Raw genomic sequence first — 21,153 nt, forward strand, 5'->3', positions numbered from 1 at the left:
CCTCCCCCCCCCACTTTGACAAGGGAGGGGGCGGAGCGAGCAAGCGGAGCGCAAACAGCGGCAGCAGCAACAGCTTGCAAAGAACAAGGAGAGAGAGAGAGAGACCCCCTCCCCATTTGGAGCCCCCTCCCCAAGCATGGCAGCCCTCCGCCTGTCCCCTCGCTTCTTCCTGGGGCTCGGCGCCCTGCGGGGGTGAGTAGGAGCTGGGGGAGGGTCTGGGGGGGAGGGGGAGGATCCTGAGACCCCCCACCCAGCCCCCCCATTTTCATTGCAACCCCCTCCCCACTTTTTGCAGGACCGGCTGCCCCCCTGCGAGACTCTACGCCGCCCAAGCGGCCGCCGCCCAGGTAATGGTGGGGAGGGGGCTTCTAGGGCTGGGTTGGAAGAGGGGAGGGGGCTTGGAAGCTTCGCCTTGGGGAGGACTAGAAGCTTGAGCTCAAGGTGGCACGTCTGGCTTGCGTTCCTAAGACACCCCCCCCCTCCACTCCCCGCCCAGGCTTTTAATTCTGGGTCTGGGGTCCTCCTTGCAACGCAGCGGGGTGCATCCCCACGACCTACCCCCGGGTTGACCCAGATCGGAATCCCGGAGTCCTTGGAAATGACAGCCGCGTCATGCGGGGAATCTTCAGGCGGCCGATGTAGGGGAAAGGGCATCGGGGCTGCGGACAATGGGCCGCCCCGGGAGACGCCCCCCGACCCGCCCCCGCCCTGGCCTGGAGGATTGGGGGGGGGGGGGTAGGGGCTGCAAGAGACCCCCAGGCAGCCCCCGGAATGGAAAGGAAGAAGGAACAGCTGTCTGCCTCTTCCCTTTTCTCCTTCCCTTCTTTCTTTTGGTCTTCCTTCCTTTTGACTTTCTGCCTCTTCTTCCTTTCTCTTTCCCTTCCTACCTTTTTCTCTCTTCCTTCCCTCCCTCCCTCTTCTTTCCTTCCTCCTCTTCCTCCCTTCCTTCCTTCTCATTTCTCTTCCTTCTCATTTCTTTCCTTCCTTTCTTCCTTCACATTTCTCTTCCTTCTTTTCTTTCCCTCCTTCCCTCCTTCCTCATTTCTTCCCTCCTTTTCCTTTCTTCTTTTCCTTCCTTCTCTCCCTTCCTCCCTTCTCGTTTCTTTTCCTTCCTTCCTTTCTGCTCATCTCCCTTCCTTCCTTCATTTCTTCCTCCCTTCTTATTTCTTTTCCTTCCTTCTCTCCCTCCTCCTCTCTTTTCCTTCCTCCTTTTTCTTCTCGTTTCTCCTAATTCTCATTTCTTTCCTTCCTTCCTTTCTTCTCATTTCCCTTCCTTCATTTCTTCCTCCCTTCTCATTTCTTTTCCTTCCTTCCTTCCTTCTCTCTCTCCCACTCTCTTTTCCTTCCTCCTTTTCCTTCTCATTTCTCTTCCTTCTCATTTCTTTCCTTCCTTCATTTCTTCCTCCCTTCTCATTTCTTTTCCTTCCTTCTCTCCCTCCCTCTCTCTTTTCCTTCCTTTCCTTCTCATTTCTCCTCCTTCTCATTTCTTTCTTTCTTTCCTTCCTTCCTTTCTTCTCATTTCCCTTCCTTCATTTCTTCCTCCCTTCTCCTTTCTTTTCCTTCCTTCTCTCCCTCCCTCTCTCTTTTCCTTCCTCCCTTTCCTTCTCATTTCTCCTCCTTCTCATTTCTTTCCTTCCTTCTTTCCTTCCTTCCTTCCCTCCCTTCCTCTCTCCTCCCTTCCTTTGGGATACGAGCCACAATGGGTTTGGGGGGAACTTTGCGAATGGCCAACCTGTTTCCTGCTTGGCTCCCTCCTTCACAGAGTGTTCCTGCCCCTCCCTTCTCCCCTAAGTGACTCTGGGAGGTTTACAAACACACAACGTAACACAACCACACAAACAAACTCCTGGCCCAACGCCCAGAGAGGGAAACAGAGTCCAAAACCAGGTAAAACGTACATCTTTTGCCCCTAGAGACACCAGAAGGGGAAAAGAATCCGCTTAATGACGGAGGGTTTGTTCAACAGCCACCAGAAAAGGGGGTGCAAGAGCTGCACATTTTATAACCGGGAAGGGCTGCAGTGGGCAGGCTCCCTGGATGGCCGTACGTCGAGGACTGCCTCTGAGGGCGAAATCATTGAAATAAGCGGACGGTTTTACAGCCTATTTATGGGCCCCAGAATCGGTCAACCCGCGCATGGCTGGACCGGATTAATTGCGGTTTCACCGGGATTAAAAGCTGATCACGCCACACCACATGCGCCAGCCGGTCAGCGTTTACCCCCCTGTCCCGGCTGTGACCTGCCTCCGTCCCTGCCTCCTCCAGCTCCTTTCAAAAAGGAAAGAGACTAAATTCCACTTTCCTGCAGCGCCGTTGCATTTAAATCCCGCTTTTGTGCAACGTTGCATCCAAATCCCACTTGTATGCCACGTTGCATTTAAATTCCGCTTTTATGCAACGTTGCATTTAAATCCCGCTTTGATTAAACCTTGCATTTAAATTCCATTTTTTAACCTTTCACCCAAATTCCACTTTGATTAAACGTTGCATTTAAATTCCTTTTTAACCTTTCACCCACTTTTATTAAACGCTGCATTTAAATTCCACTTTTATTAAACGTTGCATTTAAATTCCACTTTTATTAAACGTTGCATTTAATTTCCATTTTTTAACCTTTCACCCAAATTCCACTTTGATTAAACGTTGCATTTAAATTCCTTTTTTAACCTTTCACCCACTTTTATTAAACGTTGCATTTAAATTCCACTTTTATTAAACATTGCACCCAAATTCCACTTTGATTAAACGTTGCATTTAAATTCCATTTTTTAACCTTTCACCCAAATTCCACTTTGATTAAACGTTGCATTTAAATTCCTTTTTTAACCTTTCACCCACTTTTATTAAACGCTGCATTTAAATTCCTTTTTTAACCTTTCACCCACTTTTATTAAACGCTGCATTTAAATTCCACTTTTATTAAACCTTTCACCCAAATTCCACTTTGATTAAACGTTGCATTTAAATTCCACTTTTATTAAACCTTTCACCCAAATTCCACTTTGATTAAACGTTGCATTTAAATTCCACTTTTATTTTCACCCAAATTCCACTTTGATTAAACGTTGCATTTAAATTCCACTTTTATTAAACCTTTCACCCAAATTCCACTTTGATTAAACGTTGCATTTAAATTTTATTAACTTTTCACCCAAATTCCACTTTGATTAAACGTTGCATTTAAATTTTATTAACTTTTCACCCAAATTCCACTTTAATTAAACGTTGCATTTAAATTTCACTTTTATTAAACCTTTCACCCAAATGCCACTTTGATTAAACGCTGCATTTAAATCCCACTTTGATTCAACGTTGCACCCAAATTCCACTTTGATTCAACGTTGCATTTAAATCCCACTTTGATTCAACGTTGCGCCAAACCCCCCGGGATGAAGGTGACACCCCATCAATCCCAACCTATGTCCCGCTGTCTCCCTTCTTTTGCAGGCGGTCCCGGAAAAACAGAGACCAAAGGCAGAGTCATTGTCCCAAGAAGAATTGGGGAAAAAGCATCAATCTACGGTATGTGGTCTTTTCTCTCCCCCCCCCCCCAATCCCTTTTTTTTGGGACAGGGGGGTCTTTGCAGCAATATTTGGGGGATTAATTTTGATGGCACATGGGGTGAATGAAGCAAGGCAAAGAAAGAGGAAGTAGCTATTTCAGCTGCTCTCTTCCTATTTTCTTCCTATTGAGGAAGTGGGAAGGGACTACAGGTCCCATGCTTCCTATTGGAAGATGGGTGGACTCCAACTCCCAGAATTCCCTAGCCCAGCGTATCACTTTCCCATTTAATTCAGGGCTTCTAACCCATTTTTTTAACCCGTTTATTGATTTAATTTGTGTTGTTGTTTTGGGGAGTTTGCTAAATTCAAGATATATTACGCCTGCTGAATTCCCACCGTCTATTAAGAAAGTTTCCCGATTCACAAAAATTGGCATCCTTTTTGGATTTTCTAGCCGCATTTCTTCTTCGTGCTGAATTCTCGGGGACCTTTTCCTCCCTGGGGAGTTCTGGAAATCGAAATCCGCAGATCTTAATAGTTGTGAAGGTGGACACACACTCGGCTTAGACAAACCACAACTCGCACCCGCCTATTAATGGCTCCCCGCCCAGCCATCTTCCACCCACGATCTTATGATTATTAATTTCATCATCCTCCCTTCTGGGTGTCGTCCGTTTCTGAGGTCAAGGAAATAGTCACCCCGAAACTCCTTTCTGGCTTCGACAACAGCTGGCAAGTTGTCGTCATCCTCAACTTTGTCGAGTGACAAAGTTACAAGGAGCTGAGAAAAGCGACTTAGGACCAGTCCTCATACTTACAACCGTGGGAGCATCTCCCCGACGCTCACGTGGTGAACAATTGGGGCACCTTGTCAGAAAACAGATAGAGGGAGTTCTTGACTTGACGCTTGGCCGTTGACTCGTATTTATGACAGTCAAACGGTCCCGGGGGGTGGGAGGAGGAGTATCACATGATCCCCCGGGAAGCTGGGTTCACTTAACGGCCGTGTGACTTGCTTTTACAGCGGCGGGGATTTGCTTCATCCTCGTGAGCCAAAACTGAGTCAAAACACAACTTCGCTGGGCCACTTAGCCACAGGAATGGTGGTCGTAAATTGAGGACTGCCCTTATGTATATATTTTTAAGGAAATAGGCTTATTCAGGGGTAATGGACAATGACAATAAAAGCTGTGTTATACCAGGGAAATCTGCTAGGGATAATGAAACGCAGCGGGGGGCACTAAAGCAGATTAGTCTCTACAGCCCCCCCCCCCCCTTTTCAAAGGGGGCTGCAGAGAGATTGGATTGGGGTGGGGGTGGGGGTGACATCTGCCAGAGGGAAAAAAGGGGGGGAGGCTGTCCTGGCATGAGGATCTGTTATTTTACAAGCTCAGGAAAAAAAGAGATTCCGGATCCTTTGCCCGAAAACACAGAAATGGTCAGATTCGAACTCAGGATCCCGGGTTAATCTTTTTTTTTTTAAATTTTCCCCCCTGTTTTCTCCCACCAGGAAACAAAATCCTTCGCGGTGGGGATTTTTAAAGGCCAGATCATCACTGAGCAAGTTTTCCCTTATCCTTCAGGTAAAAGGAGTTGGGGGGGGGAGGGGACAGGTGTGTTTGTGGGTCTGTGGGTTTTGTGAGTGTGGGGGATTGGCTGGTTCAGCACATGGATGTATGTGTGAAACGGCACCTGGTTTCCTGGCTTGCTGGCAGTTGAGGCCTGTTTGCAAAAGAGCGGGGGGCTCTTAGAGTCCCCGGCGCCCCCCCCCCCACTGATGGGGAGGGGGGTTCCCAGGAGGGGGGGGGTTGTGCTGGCACGACGGCAGTCCTCGACTTACAACCGCAATGGCAAACAAGCATTTCCGGCGCTCGGCAAGGTTAAACGAGCCACGTTTAATTTTGCAACTTATTTTCCCACTGTCGGTCATTGGAATCGCTAAGGTTGTTAAACGAGTCACGTGGCCGTTAAGGGAATCCGGATCCCCCCCCCCCCCACCATTGACTTTGCTGGCCAGAAGCCAGCAGGGAAGGTCGCAAACCGGGGGATTCCCCTGAATCCCGTGAGCGTGGGGGAAATGCTTCAACGGTTGTAAGTATGAGGACTGGGCCGAAGTCTCTTTTCTCAGTTCCTTGTAACTTTGGAGGGTCACTAAGCGAATTCGTTGTAAGTCAAGAACTAATTTTTGATTTCGAAATGGGTTCTTCATTGCGTCGTGTTTGGGTTTTTGCAACGCTGCAATGGTCGTATGTCAAGGACGGTTATAAATCCCTTTTTTCAGTGCCGTTGCAGCTTTGCATTGTCGCTAAACGACTGGACGTAAGTCGAGGACTGGTCGTAAGTCCCCTTTTTAAAATTTGAATAGTCACTAAACAAATGGACACAAGTCGAGGACTGGACCTAAGTCCCCCTTTTTTAAAGTTCAAATGGTCATTAAGCAAGTGGCCATAAGTCGAGGTCTGGCCGTAAGTTACTTTTTCCAGAGTCATGGTAACGTCGAACATTTGCGGAACAAACGGATGTAAGTCGAGGAGTAGTCGGCCACTTTTAAACGAACGGATGTTACGTCTGAGGACTCTCCCGCCCCAAATAACGGCCCCTTCTGGTTTTCTCACAGTCCTCAATGAGGAGCAGACGCAAACGTTGCGGGAGCTGGTGGATCCCGTCGCTCGCTTCTTTGAGGTGAGGGGGTGAAGAGTGGCGGCCGTTGGGTTGGGGGGGGCAGGTGGGAGGTCAGCGCGCCGTAAAACAATGCCCCCCCTTTCCCGTTTCCGCAGGAGATGAACAACCCGTCCCGGAATGAGGAGCTGGGGCAAGTGCAGGAGAAGACGATGAGGGGCCTGAAGGAGATGGGGGCTTTCGGGTTGCAGGTGCCCACCACCTTTGGGGGTCTGGGGCTCACCAACACCCAGGTCAGTCCTACACCACCCCCACCCCCGAGGGAGGGGGCTCGGATCTTCGGAGGCTGCGCATGCTTTGAGGCGTCCGATTCCGGTCCTTGAACAGAGCCCCCCTCTCTCCTCTCTGCCTCCCCCCCCCCAGTATGCCCGCATGGTGGAAATCGTGGGGATGCACGACCTGGGGGTGGGCATCACCCTTGGCGCCCACCAGTCCATCGGCTTCAAGGGCATCCTGCTCTACGGCTCCCGGGAGCAGAAGAAGAAGTATTTGCCCAAGTTGGCAACCGGTAAGGACGGGCATGTGAGGGGGGGACTCTGCCAGGGCGGGACGGAGCGCAAGGGACGCCCACCCCGCCAAGCCAGATGGTCTGTTTCTGACTGAGGCTGAGAAGAGAAGATATTTTATTTCTCCTTCTTTTGTTTATCTTTTCTTTATTTTATTCCTCTTTTATTTTATTTTTAAAAATGTTTTATTTATGCTTCATTTATTTATTTATTTTAGGTTTATTTTCTGTAGGATGTTTTATTTATGCTTGTATGTTATCTTTATGGTGCGTTTTACTTAACTTATTTATTTTAATTCTGTTTCTATTATAAATTGTTTTTATTAATTGATTGTTTTATTGATGATCTTTGTGTTTATTTTATTTAGGTTTTCTTTGTTTTACGTTTAATGTTTATTTTATTTAGCTTTTATTTATTTTACGTTTAATGTTTATTTTATTTAGCTTTTATTTATTTTACGATTAATGTTTATTTTATTTAGCTTTTATTTATTTTACGTTTAATGTTTATTTTATTTAGCTTTGATTTATTTTACGTTTAATGTTTATTTTATTTAGCTTTTATTTATTTTACCTTTAATGTTTATTTTATTTAGCTTTTATTTATTTTACGTTTAATGTTTATTTTATTTAGCTTTTATTTATTTTACGTTTAATGTTTATTTTATTTAGCTTTTATTTATTTTACGTTTAATGTTTATTTTATTTAGCTTTTATTTATTTTACGATTAATGTTTATTTTATTTAGCTTTGATTTATTTTACGTTTAATGTTTATTTTATTTAGCTTTGATTTATTGTACGTTTAATGTTTATTTTATTTAGCTTTTATTTATTTTACGTTTAATGTTTATTTTATTTAGCTTTTATTTATTTTACGTTTAATGTTTATTTTATTTAGCTTTGATTTATTTTACGATTAATGTTTATTTTATTTCCTTTATTTGTTTTGTTTTTTTATTTTATTTATGTTTTGTTATTTTATGTGTTTTATATGTTTATGTTTATTTTAAATATGATTTATTTCTGTTTGTATTCATAGATTATCTTTGTTTTTTTACTTACATTTCATTTCTATTATATATTGTTTTTATTGATTGATTGTTTTGTTGATTATCTGGGTTTATTTTATTTGTTTTATTGATTTTATTTTATTTATTTTTATGTTTAATCTACTTTATTTGCTTCATTTTGTTTTTTATTTTATTTATATTTGATTATTTTATTTTTGTTTTATTTATATTTATATTTTATGTTTTATTTGTTTTTTATTTATTTCATTTGTATTATGTTTTTATTGACTGTTTTATTTATTTATTTATTTATTATGTCTGTTTGTGTTTATTTTATTATTCGGTTTGTGTCCCAGTTTTCGTTGCGCATCTCATCAAGGCAGCACCTCCATTTTTCGCACAACAGCCCTGTGAGGTGGGTTGGGCTGAGAGAGAGAGGGAGACTGGACCAAAGGCACCTAGATGGCTTTTCTAAGGTGGATCTAGAACTCACCATCGCCTGGCGATTGGCCTAAAGTCACCCAGCAACCTTTATGGCTAAGGCAGGACTAGAACTCACCATCTCCTGGTGATTAACACAGCCAGCCATCTTTTCTAAGGTGGAACTAGAATTCACCGTCACCTGGTGATTGTCCCAAAGTCATCCGGCCAGCTGTCGCAGCTTAGCCGGGACTAGAATTCCCCGTCTCTTGCTGATTGGCCAAAGTCACCCAGCCCGCTTCCATTTCTAAGGCAGGACTAGAACTCACGCGTCCTCGCGATTGGCCCAAGGGCACCCAATCGGCTTTCATGATGGTTGTGGGACTAGAACTCCCGGTCTCCCGCTTTCTCGTCCTATCACTTTCAACTCCACGCCAAGCTTTTTGTTCTGGCCCAGCTCCCAGAACACGACAAACCACCTTAAGTTAAATCAAGGATTTATTGAATTAGAAGCGCGATTTAACCATTTTGGCCGGCAGGGAGATTAATAATTCGTCCCGAGGTCTGGCCCATAGGTTTCCACTGCTCTCCTCTCCCCTCTCCTCTGCCGCAACACTTTCTCTTACATTTCCTTTGCCTGCCGCTTGGGTTTTGTGGTGTGCTGGGGGAGGGAGGGGGGAGGGCATAGAGGAACACCTTTCGTGTTACTTTCCCCTCCACGCCCCTCCCCCCACCCAGGTGAGACCATCGCCGCGTACTGCCTGACCGAGAACACCAGCGGCTCCGACGCGGCCTCGATCCGGAGCAGAGCCGAACTAAGCCCTTGCGGTACCTACTACACTCTCAATGGGAGCAAATTGTGGATCAGGTGAGGCGGCCTCGGGACTCAGGGGAGGGGAACGACACACAGGTGATGTGCCCCCCCCCCCATCATTCATAGAACGTCTTTAAAAGGGATTGAAATACAGGCCATCCTCGACTTACGACCGTTTGTTTAGCGACCGCTGGAAGTTACAACAGCACTGGAACAAGGGACTTAAGACCATGTTTCACATTTACGACCGTTGCCGCACCCCGCCATGGTCAAAATTCAGATTCTGGACAACTGTCTTCTATTTATGACGGTTGTAGAATCCTGGGGGGGGAGGGGCCCATTTTTGCAGCCTGATTCTGATCACTCCTCCTGCTCCGGGGTGGCATTTAATTCCGATTTGATTGATTAGTTCAGAGTTAATGAATTCTGATTTTGATTGATCAGGATTGATTCCAGTTCTGGAGACGGGGCTCAAATCTAAATTTTTTGCATATCAATATTGCCGATAAAGAAGGTCGTTCCGAACTTATAGCCAGAACGGGAAGCAGAATTTCCGTCGCTTAGTGAGACAGTGGTCCTGGGAATCATGCTGAATTTTTCTCACCTGTTTTTCCATGATCGTTAAACATTGGTCGTTAAGTGAATCCAGTGGTGGTTAAGTGAATCGGGCTTCCCCGTAGACTTCCGCTTCTCTGAAAGACCGGTCAGGTGACTTCCTGGACACCACGACCGTCGTAAATGCGTGCTGGTTGCCAAGAATCTGAATTTTGCCATACCGAGGATGCCGCGACGGTTGTAAATGTGAGGACAGAGCCCAAGACACTTGTTTTCCCTTTGGCGTGGTAAATTCAAACGGTTGCTAAACAGGTCTGCCGTTCCCTGTACAAATGACAGAGAAAGCAGAAGGCGAAAGAGGGAAATAAATAACAAGGTTTCAATTTGGGGAGGGTCTTTTGCAAGGGTCCTAAATCTGCCTTTTTTCACCCAGCAATGGCGGCATCGCCGACATATTCACCGTCTTTGCCAAAACCCCGCAGCAAGACGAGACGGGGAAGATGAAGGACAAGATCACGGCCTTCATCGTGGAGCGGTCTTTTGAGGGGGTCACCAGGTGAGCTGTCGAGGGACACCCCTCCCCTATATCCGAGCATTGGCATTTTTGGTTCTTTTTGGGGTGCGGAGATGGGGAGCCCCTCCCCACGTCTTGAGCCGGTAGGGTGAAGTTTGGGGCAGGGCAGAGAAGAGCAAAACACACACACATACTCGGGGGTCTCCTGTGATTGGGGTCTCTAACCTTGGCAACTTTAAGACTGGTGGACTTCAACTCCCAGAATTCCTCCGCCAGCTTGGCTAGTCTTCAAGTCTCTGCCTGCTTACTCTCTTGCAATCCCTTCCTCCGCGATCGCTCCACTCTAGGGAGTAGGAGGATTCATTTAAAAAGGCATCATTGAATGGGGATGTCAAGTTTCCAAAGGATGCCGTAATTGATTCATAATACTCGAGCCAATGTTTTAGTACAAAAACCAGTGATTTAGTAATAGCTTCGTTAGGCAAGATTTGTTCACAGTCAAGTCTTTCCTTTCAGTCTGTGTCATAAATCACATTACCCACTAGATACACCCCCTCCCACTCATTCTGTCCCCATGACAACACGGAGCGTTGACAGGGGAATTCTGGGAGTTGAAGTCCACGAGTCTTAAAAGTGGCCAAGCTTGAAGACCCCTGTTCTGGGGGTGTGCTAATTTTCCCTCCTTCCCTCCCTCCCCCGCAGTGGCCCCCCCGAGAAGAAGATGGGCATCAAAGCGTCCAACACAGCCGAAGTCCACTTTGATAATGTCCGAGTGCCGGTGGAGAACGTTCTAGGTGCACCAGGCGCCGGCTTCAAGGTGGCCATGAATATCCTGAACAACGGGCGCTTCGGCATGGCGGCCGCTATGGCGGGCACCATGCGGGCACTCATTCACAAGGCGGTGAGTGACTTTGGGCCCCCCACTTGCTTCCCAGGTGCCCCCCCCCTCCTAGAAGTTATCGCCCGGGGCGTATTCCCCTCCATCCCCTTATACCGGCAGACCTCGACTTAACGACCGCGAGTGAGGCCAAATTTTTCCGTGACTAAGCGAGACGGTTCTTCGGTGAGTCTTGCACCGTTTTACGGCAACCTTTCTTGCCAAGGTTGTTAAGCGAATCACTGTGGTAAGTCTAATGCAGGCAGTATTTGACTTATAACCTTGTGGCCAGGTGAGTTTTGCCCCCTTTTACGACCTCGCTTGCCAAGGTTGTCCAGTGAGTCCCACCGTCATTAAGCGAATCCGGCACCCCCGTTGACTTTGCTTGAGGGAATGGTGTGACACCTGCCCCCCCCTCCCGTGACGTTGCGACCATCATAAATATGAATAGATTTCCAAGCGTCCGGATTTTGATCACGTCACTGCAGTGGTCATAAGTGTGAAAAAATGGTCGTAAGTGTGAAAAAATGGTCGTAAGTGTGAAAAAATGGTCGTAAGTGTGAAAAAACACTCCTAAGTCACTTATTTCAGTGTCCTTGGACCTTTGAATGGTTGCTGAGTGGATGGTTGTAAGTCGAGGATTAGCATTTTCCCCCCTTCTAAATCCTACTCTCTTCTTTTTCCCTTTCTCTTCTTCCCAAAGGTGGATTTTGCTGCCAACCGAACTCAATTTGGGGAAAAAATCCACACTTTCGGAGGCATTCAGGAGAAACTCGCCCGCATGGCGCTCCTCCACTACGTGACAGAGGTACGAGCGCGCAAAGCGGGTTGGACGCCTTGAGGACTAGAAACTTAGTTCTTCCGAAAGATACCGATACTGACCATGCCTTGAAGGGGAAAAAAATTAGCCCATAACAACATTAAAAACCCTTTCTGTGATATTTGTAGTCCTGGCCATAACGACCGGAATGGATCCCTGAATTCCAGTCGTAAGTCGTGCTGGGCATTAAGCAGATCCCTAGGGAATGGCGTCCATTTTTATGACCTCTTTTGCGGCGGTCTTTAAGTGAATTCATCTCAGTCTCAATGGTTTTTGAGGGGGGTTTTTTGGCCAGAAATGGGAATTAGAGACGTTTGTGGCAAAATCTTTTGAGTATTTATATTTTTATTGTATTCTATTTGATTGTGGGCAGGTTTTACAATTGTATCCTTTCAATTCCCTAATAATTAATATTTAGTCATGAATGTAATTAATGTTAATATTGGATCGTTGTGTCCTTTTAATGCAGTAAAACACCCAGATTTGCCCTGTGGCAAGAGGGACAACCAATACATTTAATTAAAAAATAAATAAATGCAGTTTTAAAACTCATAAATTGTGGTCACATGACTGCGGGATGCTACGAACGGGCCTATATCCAACCCTATTTCCTAGGCGGCGAACAATATAATAAAAAGCTTTAAAATGCTTCAAAGATTATGGTTATTAAACAATATTAATATTAAACAATTAAGAGCCGAGGTGGCGCAGTGGTTAGGGGTGCAGTACTGCAGGCCACTTCAGCTGACTGTGATCTGCAGTTCGGCGGTTCTAATCTCACCGGCTCAAGGTCGACTCAGCCTTCCATCCTTCCGAGGTGGGTGAAATGAGGACCCAGACTGTGGGGGCAAGTTGCTGACTCAATTTGGTAAAAAAAAAATTTGTAAACCGCTTAGAGAGGGCTGAAAGCCCTATGAAGCGGTATATAAGTCTAATAAATAAATAAATATTTTAAAATCTTAGTCGATGGCCTATATGATCAGTGCCAACATGGATCGCGGGGCGTCCGACTTCCAGATTGAGGCAGCCATCAGCAAAATCTTCGGCTCGGTGAGTGACTGGGGGGGGGGGGCACCGGGGTGAAAATACGGTTATGGTCTCCGCTCCCTCCCCCCCCCTCATGGCCCACTTGGGGGTTTCTGCAGGCCAGGAAGGGGGAGGATGCATCAATCACGAATGTTGTCCCCTCCCCAGTTGTGGGTGGTGGAAGAAACGGAGGAAGGAAGGAAGGAAGGAAGGAAGGAGAAAGAAAAAAGGGAAGGAAGGAAAACGAAAAGAGAAAAACGAGGAAGGAGAGAGAAAAGGAAGGAAGGGAAATGAAAGAGGAAATGGGGGAGGGAGGAGAGAGAGAGGAAAGAGAGAAGGAAAGAAAGAAAATGAAAGAGAAGGAAGGAGAGGAAGAAAGAATGAAGGAAGGAAAATGGGGAAAAAACAGAACGGAAGGTAGAGAAAAAGAAGGAAGGAAAATGAAACAGGAAAAATAAGGGAGGGAGGGAGGAAAGAAAAAAGAAGGAAGGAGAATGAAAGGAAAAATGGAAGGTAAATGAAAAGAGAAAAATGAGGAAGGAAGGAGAGAAAAGGAAGGAAAATGAAAGAGAAAATGGGGGAGGGAGGAGAGAGGAAAGAGGGAAGGAAAGAAAGAAAATGAAAGAAAGAAGGAAGAAGAGAAAGAAAGAAGGAAGGAAGGAGAATGGGAAAAAAACAGAACAGAAGGTAGAGAAAAGAAGGAAGGAAAATGAAACAGGAAAAATAAGGGAGGGAGGAAAGAAAAAAGAAGGAAGGAGAATGAAAGGAAAAATAGAAGGAAGGTAAATGAAAAGAGAAAAATGAGGAAGGAAGGAAGGAAGGAGAGAGAAAAGGAAGGAAAATGAAAGAAAAAGAAGGAAGGAGAAAGCAGGATAAAGGAAAGGAAAATGAAAGAGAAAATGGGGAAAGAAGCAGAGAGAAGGAAGGAAGGAAAACGAAAGGAAAAAGGGAAGGAAAATGAAAAATGAGAAAGGAAGAGAAAGGAAAGAAGGAAAGAAAATGAAAGAGAAACATGGGGAAGGACGGAAAATGAAAGAAATGGGGAAGGAAGGACGATAGAAAAAGGAAGGGAAGGAGGAAGGGAAGAAGATGAGGATGAGAAGAGGGGAGGGAGGAAGAAGGAGAAATGAAGGAAGCGGGAGGGAGGGAGGGAAGGAAGGTAGAAACAGGAAGGAAGGAGACCTGTCTGTCATGTCAAGAGGGCGTCATTCAATATGGCTTTTATCTCTCTCTTTCCCGCCATCTCCAGGAAGCCGCCTGGAGCGTGTCGGATGAATGCATTCAGACGATGGGTGGCATGGGCTTCATGAAGGTCAGTTTTTCCAGGGGGGGGGGGTGTAGGGAGAAGGGGGGGGGCTACTATCCAGGTTTCAAGTTAGCTTCGGCTACAGTGGGAAACGACCCCCCCCCCCCCCCACCGCTTAACAAGTTTGCTTCTTAACCTCTTCAGCACCATCTCCAAGAAGGTGTTTTGACTGGGCTTTTAGAATCTATTCCCGTGAAGTAATAATATTTCTCTTCTCTCTTTCTCCACTTTTTCTTTTTCTCCACTTTTTCTGTTTTTCCTTCCCTTTTCCTTTCTTTTTCTCCTCTTTTTCTTTCTTTCTGTTTTTCCTTTCCTTTCTCTTTCTTTTTTTCTTTCTTTTCTTTCTCTTTTTCTTTCTCTTTCCCCTTCTCCTTTTCCTTTCTCTTTCTCCTCTTTTTCTTTTCTTTTTCTTTTTTTCCTTTCTCTTCCTCCTCCTTTGGTTCCTTTTCCCCTTCCTCCTCCTCCTCCTCCTTCCACCTGATTTCCGCGGCTGCAGGAAGGCGGCGTGGAACAAGTGATGAGGGATTTGCGCATCTTCCGGATCTTCGAAGGCACCAATGACATCTTGCGGCTTTTCATTGCCCTCTACGGGTTCCAGGTGAGGGGGTGGGGGGGGGGCTTTTAGGGACCGGCGAGATTTGGGGGACCCTCATTAAACCAGAGGGGGGGTGTGCTGACTTGTTAGCCGATGGAGCGGTAGCGGGTCAGCCAACTCGGAAGGATCGCGAGTAACAAAATCCAGGTTTAAACCCGTCCGTCCACTTTTCCTTCCGGTCCAGAACGCCGGGAACCAGCTTCGTGGTTTGCAACAAGCCATCAAGAACCCCTTCGGCAATGCTGGTTTGTTGGTCAGCGAGGCAGGGAAACGAGTCCGCAGGTACGCATCATCTCCCTCCCCCCCCTGCTACAACTAAGCCAGGATGTTCAACAAGCCATCATGGCTTCCCGACCGCCTTAAAAAGATTGCAGGTCGTCAGCAAATCCGGCCTCTCGCTGGGTTAGACCAACTTATTCTCCAGAAATCTCCCTCTTAAGTGGTAGCAAAACGCATCCGTCCTCGGAGGTAAACTGCTCCCGCCGCTGGAGGCTCTCTATCTACGGGGTTGTCCTCGACTTACGACCACGGTTGAGCCCCCCCAAATGGGCGTTGCTAAGGGAGACATAGGCTGAGTGAATTTTGGGCTTCCTTGCCGCGCTTGTTAAGGGAATCCCTGCCGTTGTTAAGGGGGGGGGTCCCGCGGTTGTTAAGCGAATCTGACTCTTTCCCCCCCCCCCACTGAACCTTTCCTCATCAGAAGGTCGCAGAAGGGGATCATGTGATCCCCCTGGGTCGTAAATACGAGTCAGTGTTCAAGCGTCTGACTTCTGATCACCTGCCCGACAGCTATGAGTGGGAGAAACGGCCTTAAGTCCCTTTCTCCAGTGCCGCTGCAACTTCCAACGGTCACTAAACGTTAAGTGAGGACTACCTGTGATTTGTCTTTTTCCAGCTAATCCGTCTCCTTTTTTTATTATTACTAGCCGATAACCCGGCGGGTATTTATTTATAGGGGGAAAAATGTTCGGATCAAACGTAATTTCTAATGTTGGGTTTTCCCCTCTTACCAGAGGGAGCCCCCTTGTGGCGTACTGTGAAGCCGTTACCATGGGAACTCCACTGCGCTGTAGAGTAGAAGCCATTTTACAGCAGTACTGTAGAAGCCATTTTAAGGCACAACAGGATTTATCTTAACAGAACACAGATTCCCTGGGGGTTTTAGGGGCGTCTTACCCGCGTAGTGTTTCTCTCCAGAGAGTAAGTCATCTGTCTACCAAGTTTGGTTGAAATCGGCCGAGTTATGCTAGAACATACATACACACACACACAGCCATTTTTATATATATAGAATTATTATTATTATTATTATTATTATTATTATTATTATTATTATTATTATTTTTCAAAGCTACCGGGAAGATCAGCTTCCATTTTGCGTCAGTGAGTTCCTCTCCGTTATTTCTCTGTTGCCCGTCGAAATTGAGGGGTTTTGGTTATTTATTTATTTATTTTGTTCTCCATCTGTCCGTCATTTTCCCCATCGAACCCCAAACTCCCATCGGCGTCAAAAAAAATAAAAAATCGTTCCGTTTTGTGAACCGGGGGGGCGGGTGTGTGTGTGTTGAATGGGTCCGTCTCTCGTTCCCCGTGAGTCGCCCGTGACTCAGCACGTTTTAAATCTCATTTTTGTGACCGTTGGTGGCCGCTGCGTGTTTTTAGGGGGAGGGGCTTGATGGGGTTTTTGGGGGGGGCTAGAAAGAGTTGTGAAGCTGCTTCTCACCCCTCTCTCTTCTCCCTTCCTCCCTCCCCATCTCCCCAGGAAGGCAGGTTTGGGGACAGGCATCACCTTAAAAGGTGTGGTGCACCCGAGTTTGGAATCCAGCAGTGAGCAGGTAAGTCTGCCTTTGTGTGTTTGTGTGTTTGTGTGTGTCTTTTTGCTCATTGTTGCTTGTGGGTCCCAAAGCCCCCAGGGTTGTATCACCCTCCGACCGCCAGCTGTAGCTCTTCAACCCGTACAGTTAAGTCCTCGACCGAACGACCGCACGGTGGGCCCCAAAACCTCCCGTGGCTAAGCGAGGCCGTCGTAAAGTGAGCTTTGCCCTGTTTTACGACCTTCCTTGACAAGGCGGTTAAGGGAATCCCAATTGAAACCTGACATCCCCGCTGACAAGCCAGACAGGCCTTAGGGTAAGATTTGCCCCGTTGGACGACATTCGGTGCCGTCGTTGTTAAGTGAATCATCATCGCCGTCACGGGGTTGTTAAGTGAATCCGGCTTCCCCCGTTGACTTCGCTCATCAGAAGGTGGGATCACGTGACCCCGTGGGACACAGCGGCCGTCATAAATATGAGTCAGTTGCCAGGTATCTGAATTTTGGTCACGTGATTGTTGGATGGCAGCGATGGTCGTAAGTGTGAAAAACGGTCATATGTCACTTTTGTCCAATGTAACTTAGAGGGGTCACTGAACACATGGATGTAAGTCGAGAACTATCTGTATATATAACTTGAACATGAGTTCAAATCCTGTTTTAGCCATGAAATCTGGCTGGGTGACTTTGGGCCAATCGCCAGGAGACTGGGAGTTCTAGTTTCTCCCTAGAAAAGCCAGCTAGGTGACTTTGGGCCAATCACCAGGAGACTGGGAGTTCTAGTCCCGCCTTAGGCATGAAAGCTAACTGGATGGCTTTGGGCCAATCACCAGGAGACGGAGAGTTCTAGTCCCGCCTTAGGTATGAAAGCCAGCTAGGTGACTTTGGGCCAATCACCAGGAGACTGGGAGTTCTAGTCCCGCCTTAGGTATGAAAGCCAGGTGGGTGACTTTGGGCCAATCACCAGGAGACTGGGAGTTCTAGTCCCGCCTTAGGTATGAAAGCCAGGTGGGTGACTTTGGGCCAATCACCAGGAGACTGGGAGTTCTAGTTTCTCCCTAGAAAAGCCAGCTAGGTGACTTTGGGCCAATCACCAGGAGACTGGGAGTTCTAGTCCCGCCTTAGGCATGAAATCTAACTGGATGGCTTTGGGTCAATTACCAGGAGACTGGGAGTTCTAGTCCTGCCTTAGGTATGAAAGCCAGCTGGGTGACTTTGGACCAATCACCAGGAGATGGTGAGTTCTAGTTTCTCCCTAGAAAAGCCAGTTGGGTGACTCTGGGCCAATCACCAGGAGACCGGGAGTTCTAGTCCTGCCTTAGGCATGAAATCTCACTGGATGGCTTTGGGCCAATCGCCAGGAGACGGAGAGTTCTAGTCCCGCCTTAGGTATGAAAGCCAGCTAGGTGACTTTGGGCCAATCACCAGGAGACTGGGAGTTCTAGTCCTGCCTTAGGTATGAAAGTCAGCTGGGTGACTGGGCCAATCACCAGGAGACGGGGAGTTCTAGTTTCTCCATAGAAAAGCCAGCTAGGTGACTTTGGGTCAATTACCAGGATATGGGGAGTTCTAGTCCCGCCTTAGGCATGAAATCTCACTGGATGGCTTTGGGCCAATCGCCAGGAGACGGAGAGTTCTAGTCCCGCCTTAGGTATGAAAGCCAGCTAGGTGACTTTGGGCCAATCACCAGGAGACTGGGAGTTCTAGTCCTGCCTTAGGCATGAAAGCCAGGTGGGTGACTTTGGACCAATCACAGGAGACTGGGAATTCTAGTTTCTCCCTAGAAAAGCCAGCTAGGTGACTTTGGGCCAATCACCAGGAGATGGAGAGTTCTAGACAGCCGTCTGGGTGGTTTTGGTCCAGTCCCTCCCCCTCAGCCCAGCCCACCTCACAGGGCCGTCGTTGCGGGGGGGGGGGGTCAAGAGAGGGAAAATTGTCTTCAATTACTGATAATTCAAGCCCCATGGGAGTTGTAGTTCTCCCATCTCGAAGGATTTAGGGGCAATAAGGCTGGCTCAGGGCACTTTCACCCCCCCAAATGACAGGATTGTACACCCTGGGGATGGGGGGGGGGGCTTGGGGGTCTGCATTCCCCTCCTCCCTTTCACTTTTTGAATCCCCTTCCCCTTTTCCAGGCCGTTCAAGCCATCGACCTCTTCGCGGCCGTGATAGAAAACCAGCTGCTGAAGCACGGGAAGAAAGTTGTCGGTGAGTTTAGGGGGGGCTCAGGGGGTTGGGACCCCCATGGATTACTTACGAGGAGGGGGCTGGCTGGAAAGACAAACCTCTCTTTTCCCCCTCCCCCCCAATACAGGTAGTCCTCGAGTTAACGACCAACCTTTCTGCGGCTGAACCAAACATTTGTTTAGTGCGTTTGGCCTCATTTTGCCACCTTTCTCGCCGCCGCTAAGTGAAACATTGCAGTTGTTAAGTTATAACACGGTCGTTAAGTGAATCGCGGTGGTTCGTCAGTTACTCGCCCGGTTGTTAAGTGGATCTGGCTCTCCCCCCGCCTTTCCCCCCCCCCCATGGACTTGGCTCATCGTAAGGTCGCTGAAGGGGATTCACACGGCCGCCGAGCATCTGGATTTTGGTCACGTGACCAGGGGGGGAATCTTGCAACGGTCGTAAGTGTGAAACATGGTTCCAAGTGGCTTTTTTCCCCGGGCCGTTTGAAATTTGAGCTAAATGGACGGTTGTAACTCGAGGACTGTATGCAGAAAGGTAGCTGCTGTGTTATCGAAAGCCAGCTGCCTCCTTCGCACCCAGCCCAAAATGTTGCAAAAGGACCCCAGTTAGAAGCTAATGGTGGTCCTCGACTTACGACCATTTGCTTAATGACTGTTCAAAATGGCAACGGCCCTGGGAAAAGTAAATTAGGACCAGTCCTCGCAGTTACAACTCTCACAAGGTCATGGGATCAAAATTCAAACTCTCGGCAGCTGTCCTTGTATTTATGGCGGCCGCAGTTGTCACGCGATCCTCTTGGGTGACCTTCCCAGCTGGCTTCTGACGAGCATAAGCCAACCGGGGGGAGCCGGATTTGCTTAACGACCACCTGACTCGCTTAACGACCACCTGACTCGCTTAACGACCACTTGACTTGCTTAACGACCACTTGACTCGCTTAACGACCACCTGACTCGCTTAACGACAGCCGCGATTGGCTTCACTGCTGTGGCAAAAAAGGTTTTTTTAAAAATTGGGGCGCGAGTCCGCAACTGCCTGCCTCACCTATGGCCGTTTGCCGGTCATAAGTCGAGGACCGCTTGTATTGATCCGGCTTCCCTCCGCCGTTTGCGAGATTTCAGCTTCGACTCTTTTTCTCTCCCTTTCTCTCCAAAATTGCAGAAGAGCAGTTTATGCTGAAACAGATCGCCGACAGCGCAATGGATATCTATGCCATGGTGGTCGTTCTGTCCAGGTGAGCCTTCGCTGCCCCCCCAAGAGACACCCCCAGATCCCATGCCCAGGGAAATGCCCTTTGGTATGGCTGGCAAGGAACAGCCAACGCCCCAGAAGATACAGAAAGGGTTGTGTGGCCCGCCAATGGCCAGCGGAGTTGACAGCCGATTCGGGTAGTGAGGAGACTGGGTAGGAATCTGGGCCATCCTGGAGTCTGGGGGAGGCTCCGATGAGGGCTCTGCGTCGGAGGCAGAGAGGGGGCCAGAACCGTATGCCAGTTATCAGCTGCCTTCAGAGTCAGACATCAGTGAGGCAGAAGAACAGCTGGAGCCTGTTCCCAGTGTGCGCATGCGCAGAGTGGCCAGACAAAGGGAACAGCTAAAGAACAGGGGTCGACTTGAGAATAAGGCCACAGGGGAACGGTGAATGGCCCCTCCCAGAGGAAATAAAAGAGGAGCGACAGGGGAGTGGAGTTTGCAGGAGTTTGCTTCATTGGTTTGGAGACTCCTGACCAAGTTTTGCCGATCTCATCATCCTGGCAGCTCTCCAAGCCAGATGAGGTCTGTGACCGTAAATCCTCCCTTGAAAGACTTTGCTGGATGGGAAGGAGCAGAATTCACATTTAGCAGAGGGGTAGAATCGTGTTCGTGCCGCTTTATAAAACCCCTAGTTAAGACCTCAGGATTCCCCACGCCTGTTGCTGTCTTTCTCCTAGAGAGGGGAGATCGCAGAGGAAGGGATTGGAAGAGAGTAAGCCAATCACCCTTGGGTTACGTCTCACGTGACGAGTTCGTACCGCTTTTGCAAAGCCTTAGTAAGGCCACGCTTGGAATCCTGCGTCCAGTTCTAGTCGCCAAGGCGTAAAAAGTATATTGAGACTCTAGAAAAAGTGCAGATCCGAGAGGATTAGGGGACTGGAGGACAAAATATGCAGGATTGGGTCGGTCTCGTTTAATGAAAAGAAGGGGTGACATGATAGCGTCTTCCAATATACTGCCCCAAAGAAGAGGGGGTCAAGCTATTCTCCAAAACCCCGGAAGGCAGGACAACAGAATCGGAATCACAGAATTGGAAGGGACCTTGTCGGTCATCTAGTCCAACCCCGCCCAGGACAAGAAGCAGCGGATGGAAACGAGGAGAGGAGCAACCTGGAATTCAGGAGGAACCTCCTAACAGGGAGGACAATTAACCAGGGGAACTCCTTGCCACCAGAAGTTGTGGGTTTCTCCGTCCCTGGAGGTTTTTAAGAAGCCAATTGGTCTGGAATGGCCGAGGCTCTCCTGCCTGAGCAGGGGGTTGGACTAGAAG

The 21,153-nt window shown here is 47.7% G+C and overlaps 1 protein-coding gene across 1 annotated transcript; it reads left to right on the forward strand.

Moving 5' to 3' along the window:
• Nucleotides 1-11: 11 nt before the first annotated feature.
• ACADVL (acyl-CoA dehydrogenase very long chain) lies at nucleotides 12-19,894 on the forward strand. Its single transcript, XM_032237869.1, has 18 exons — nucleotides 12-192; nucleotides 296-347; nucleotides 3,448-3,522; nucleotides 5,015-5,087; nucleotides 6,122-6,186; nucleotides 6,282-6,416; nucleotides 6,547-6,691; nucleotides 8,859-8,988; nucleotides 9,923-10,045; nucleotides 10,706-10,904; nucleotides 11,584-11,688; nucleotides 12,664-12,750; nucleotides 13,976-14,038; nucleotides 14,529-14,630; nucleotides 14,812-14,909; nucleotides 16,390-16,462; nucleotides 18,576-18,648; nucleotides 19,792-19,894. The coding sequence occupies exons 1-18, from the start codon at nucleotides 137-139 to the stop codon at nucleotides 19,866-19,868; spliced, it is 1,731 nt and encodes a 576-aa protein (XP_032093760.1). The 5' UTR covers nucleotides 12-136; the 3' UTR covers nucleotides 19,869-19,894.
• The last annotated feature ends 1,259 nt before the right edge of the window (nucleotides 19,895-21,153 follow it).

This window comes from Thamnophis elegans, chromosome Z (genome assembly GCF_009769535.1).
Source record: "Thamnophis elegans isolate rThaEle1 chromosome Z, rThaEle1.pri, whole genome shotgun sequence".
Lineage (NCBI taxonomy): Eukaryota > Metazoa > Chordata > Lepidosauria > Squamata > Colubridae > Thamnophis > Thamnophis elegans.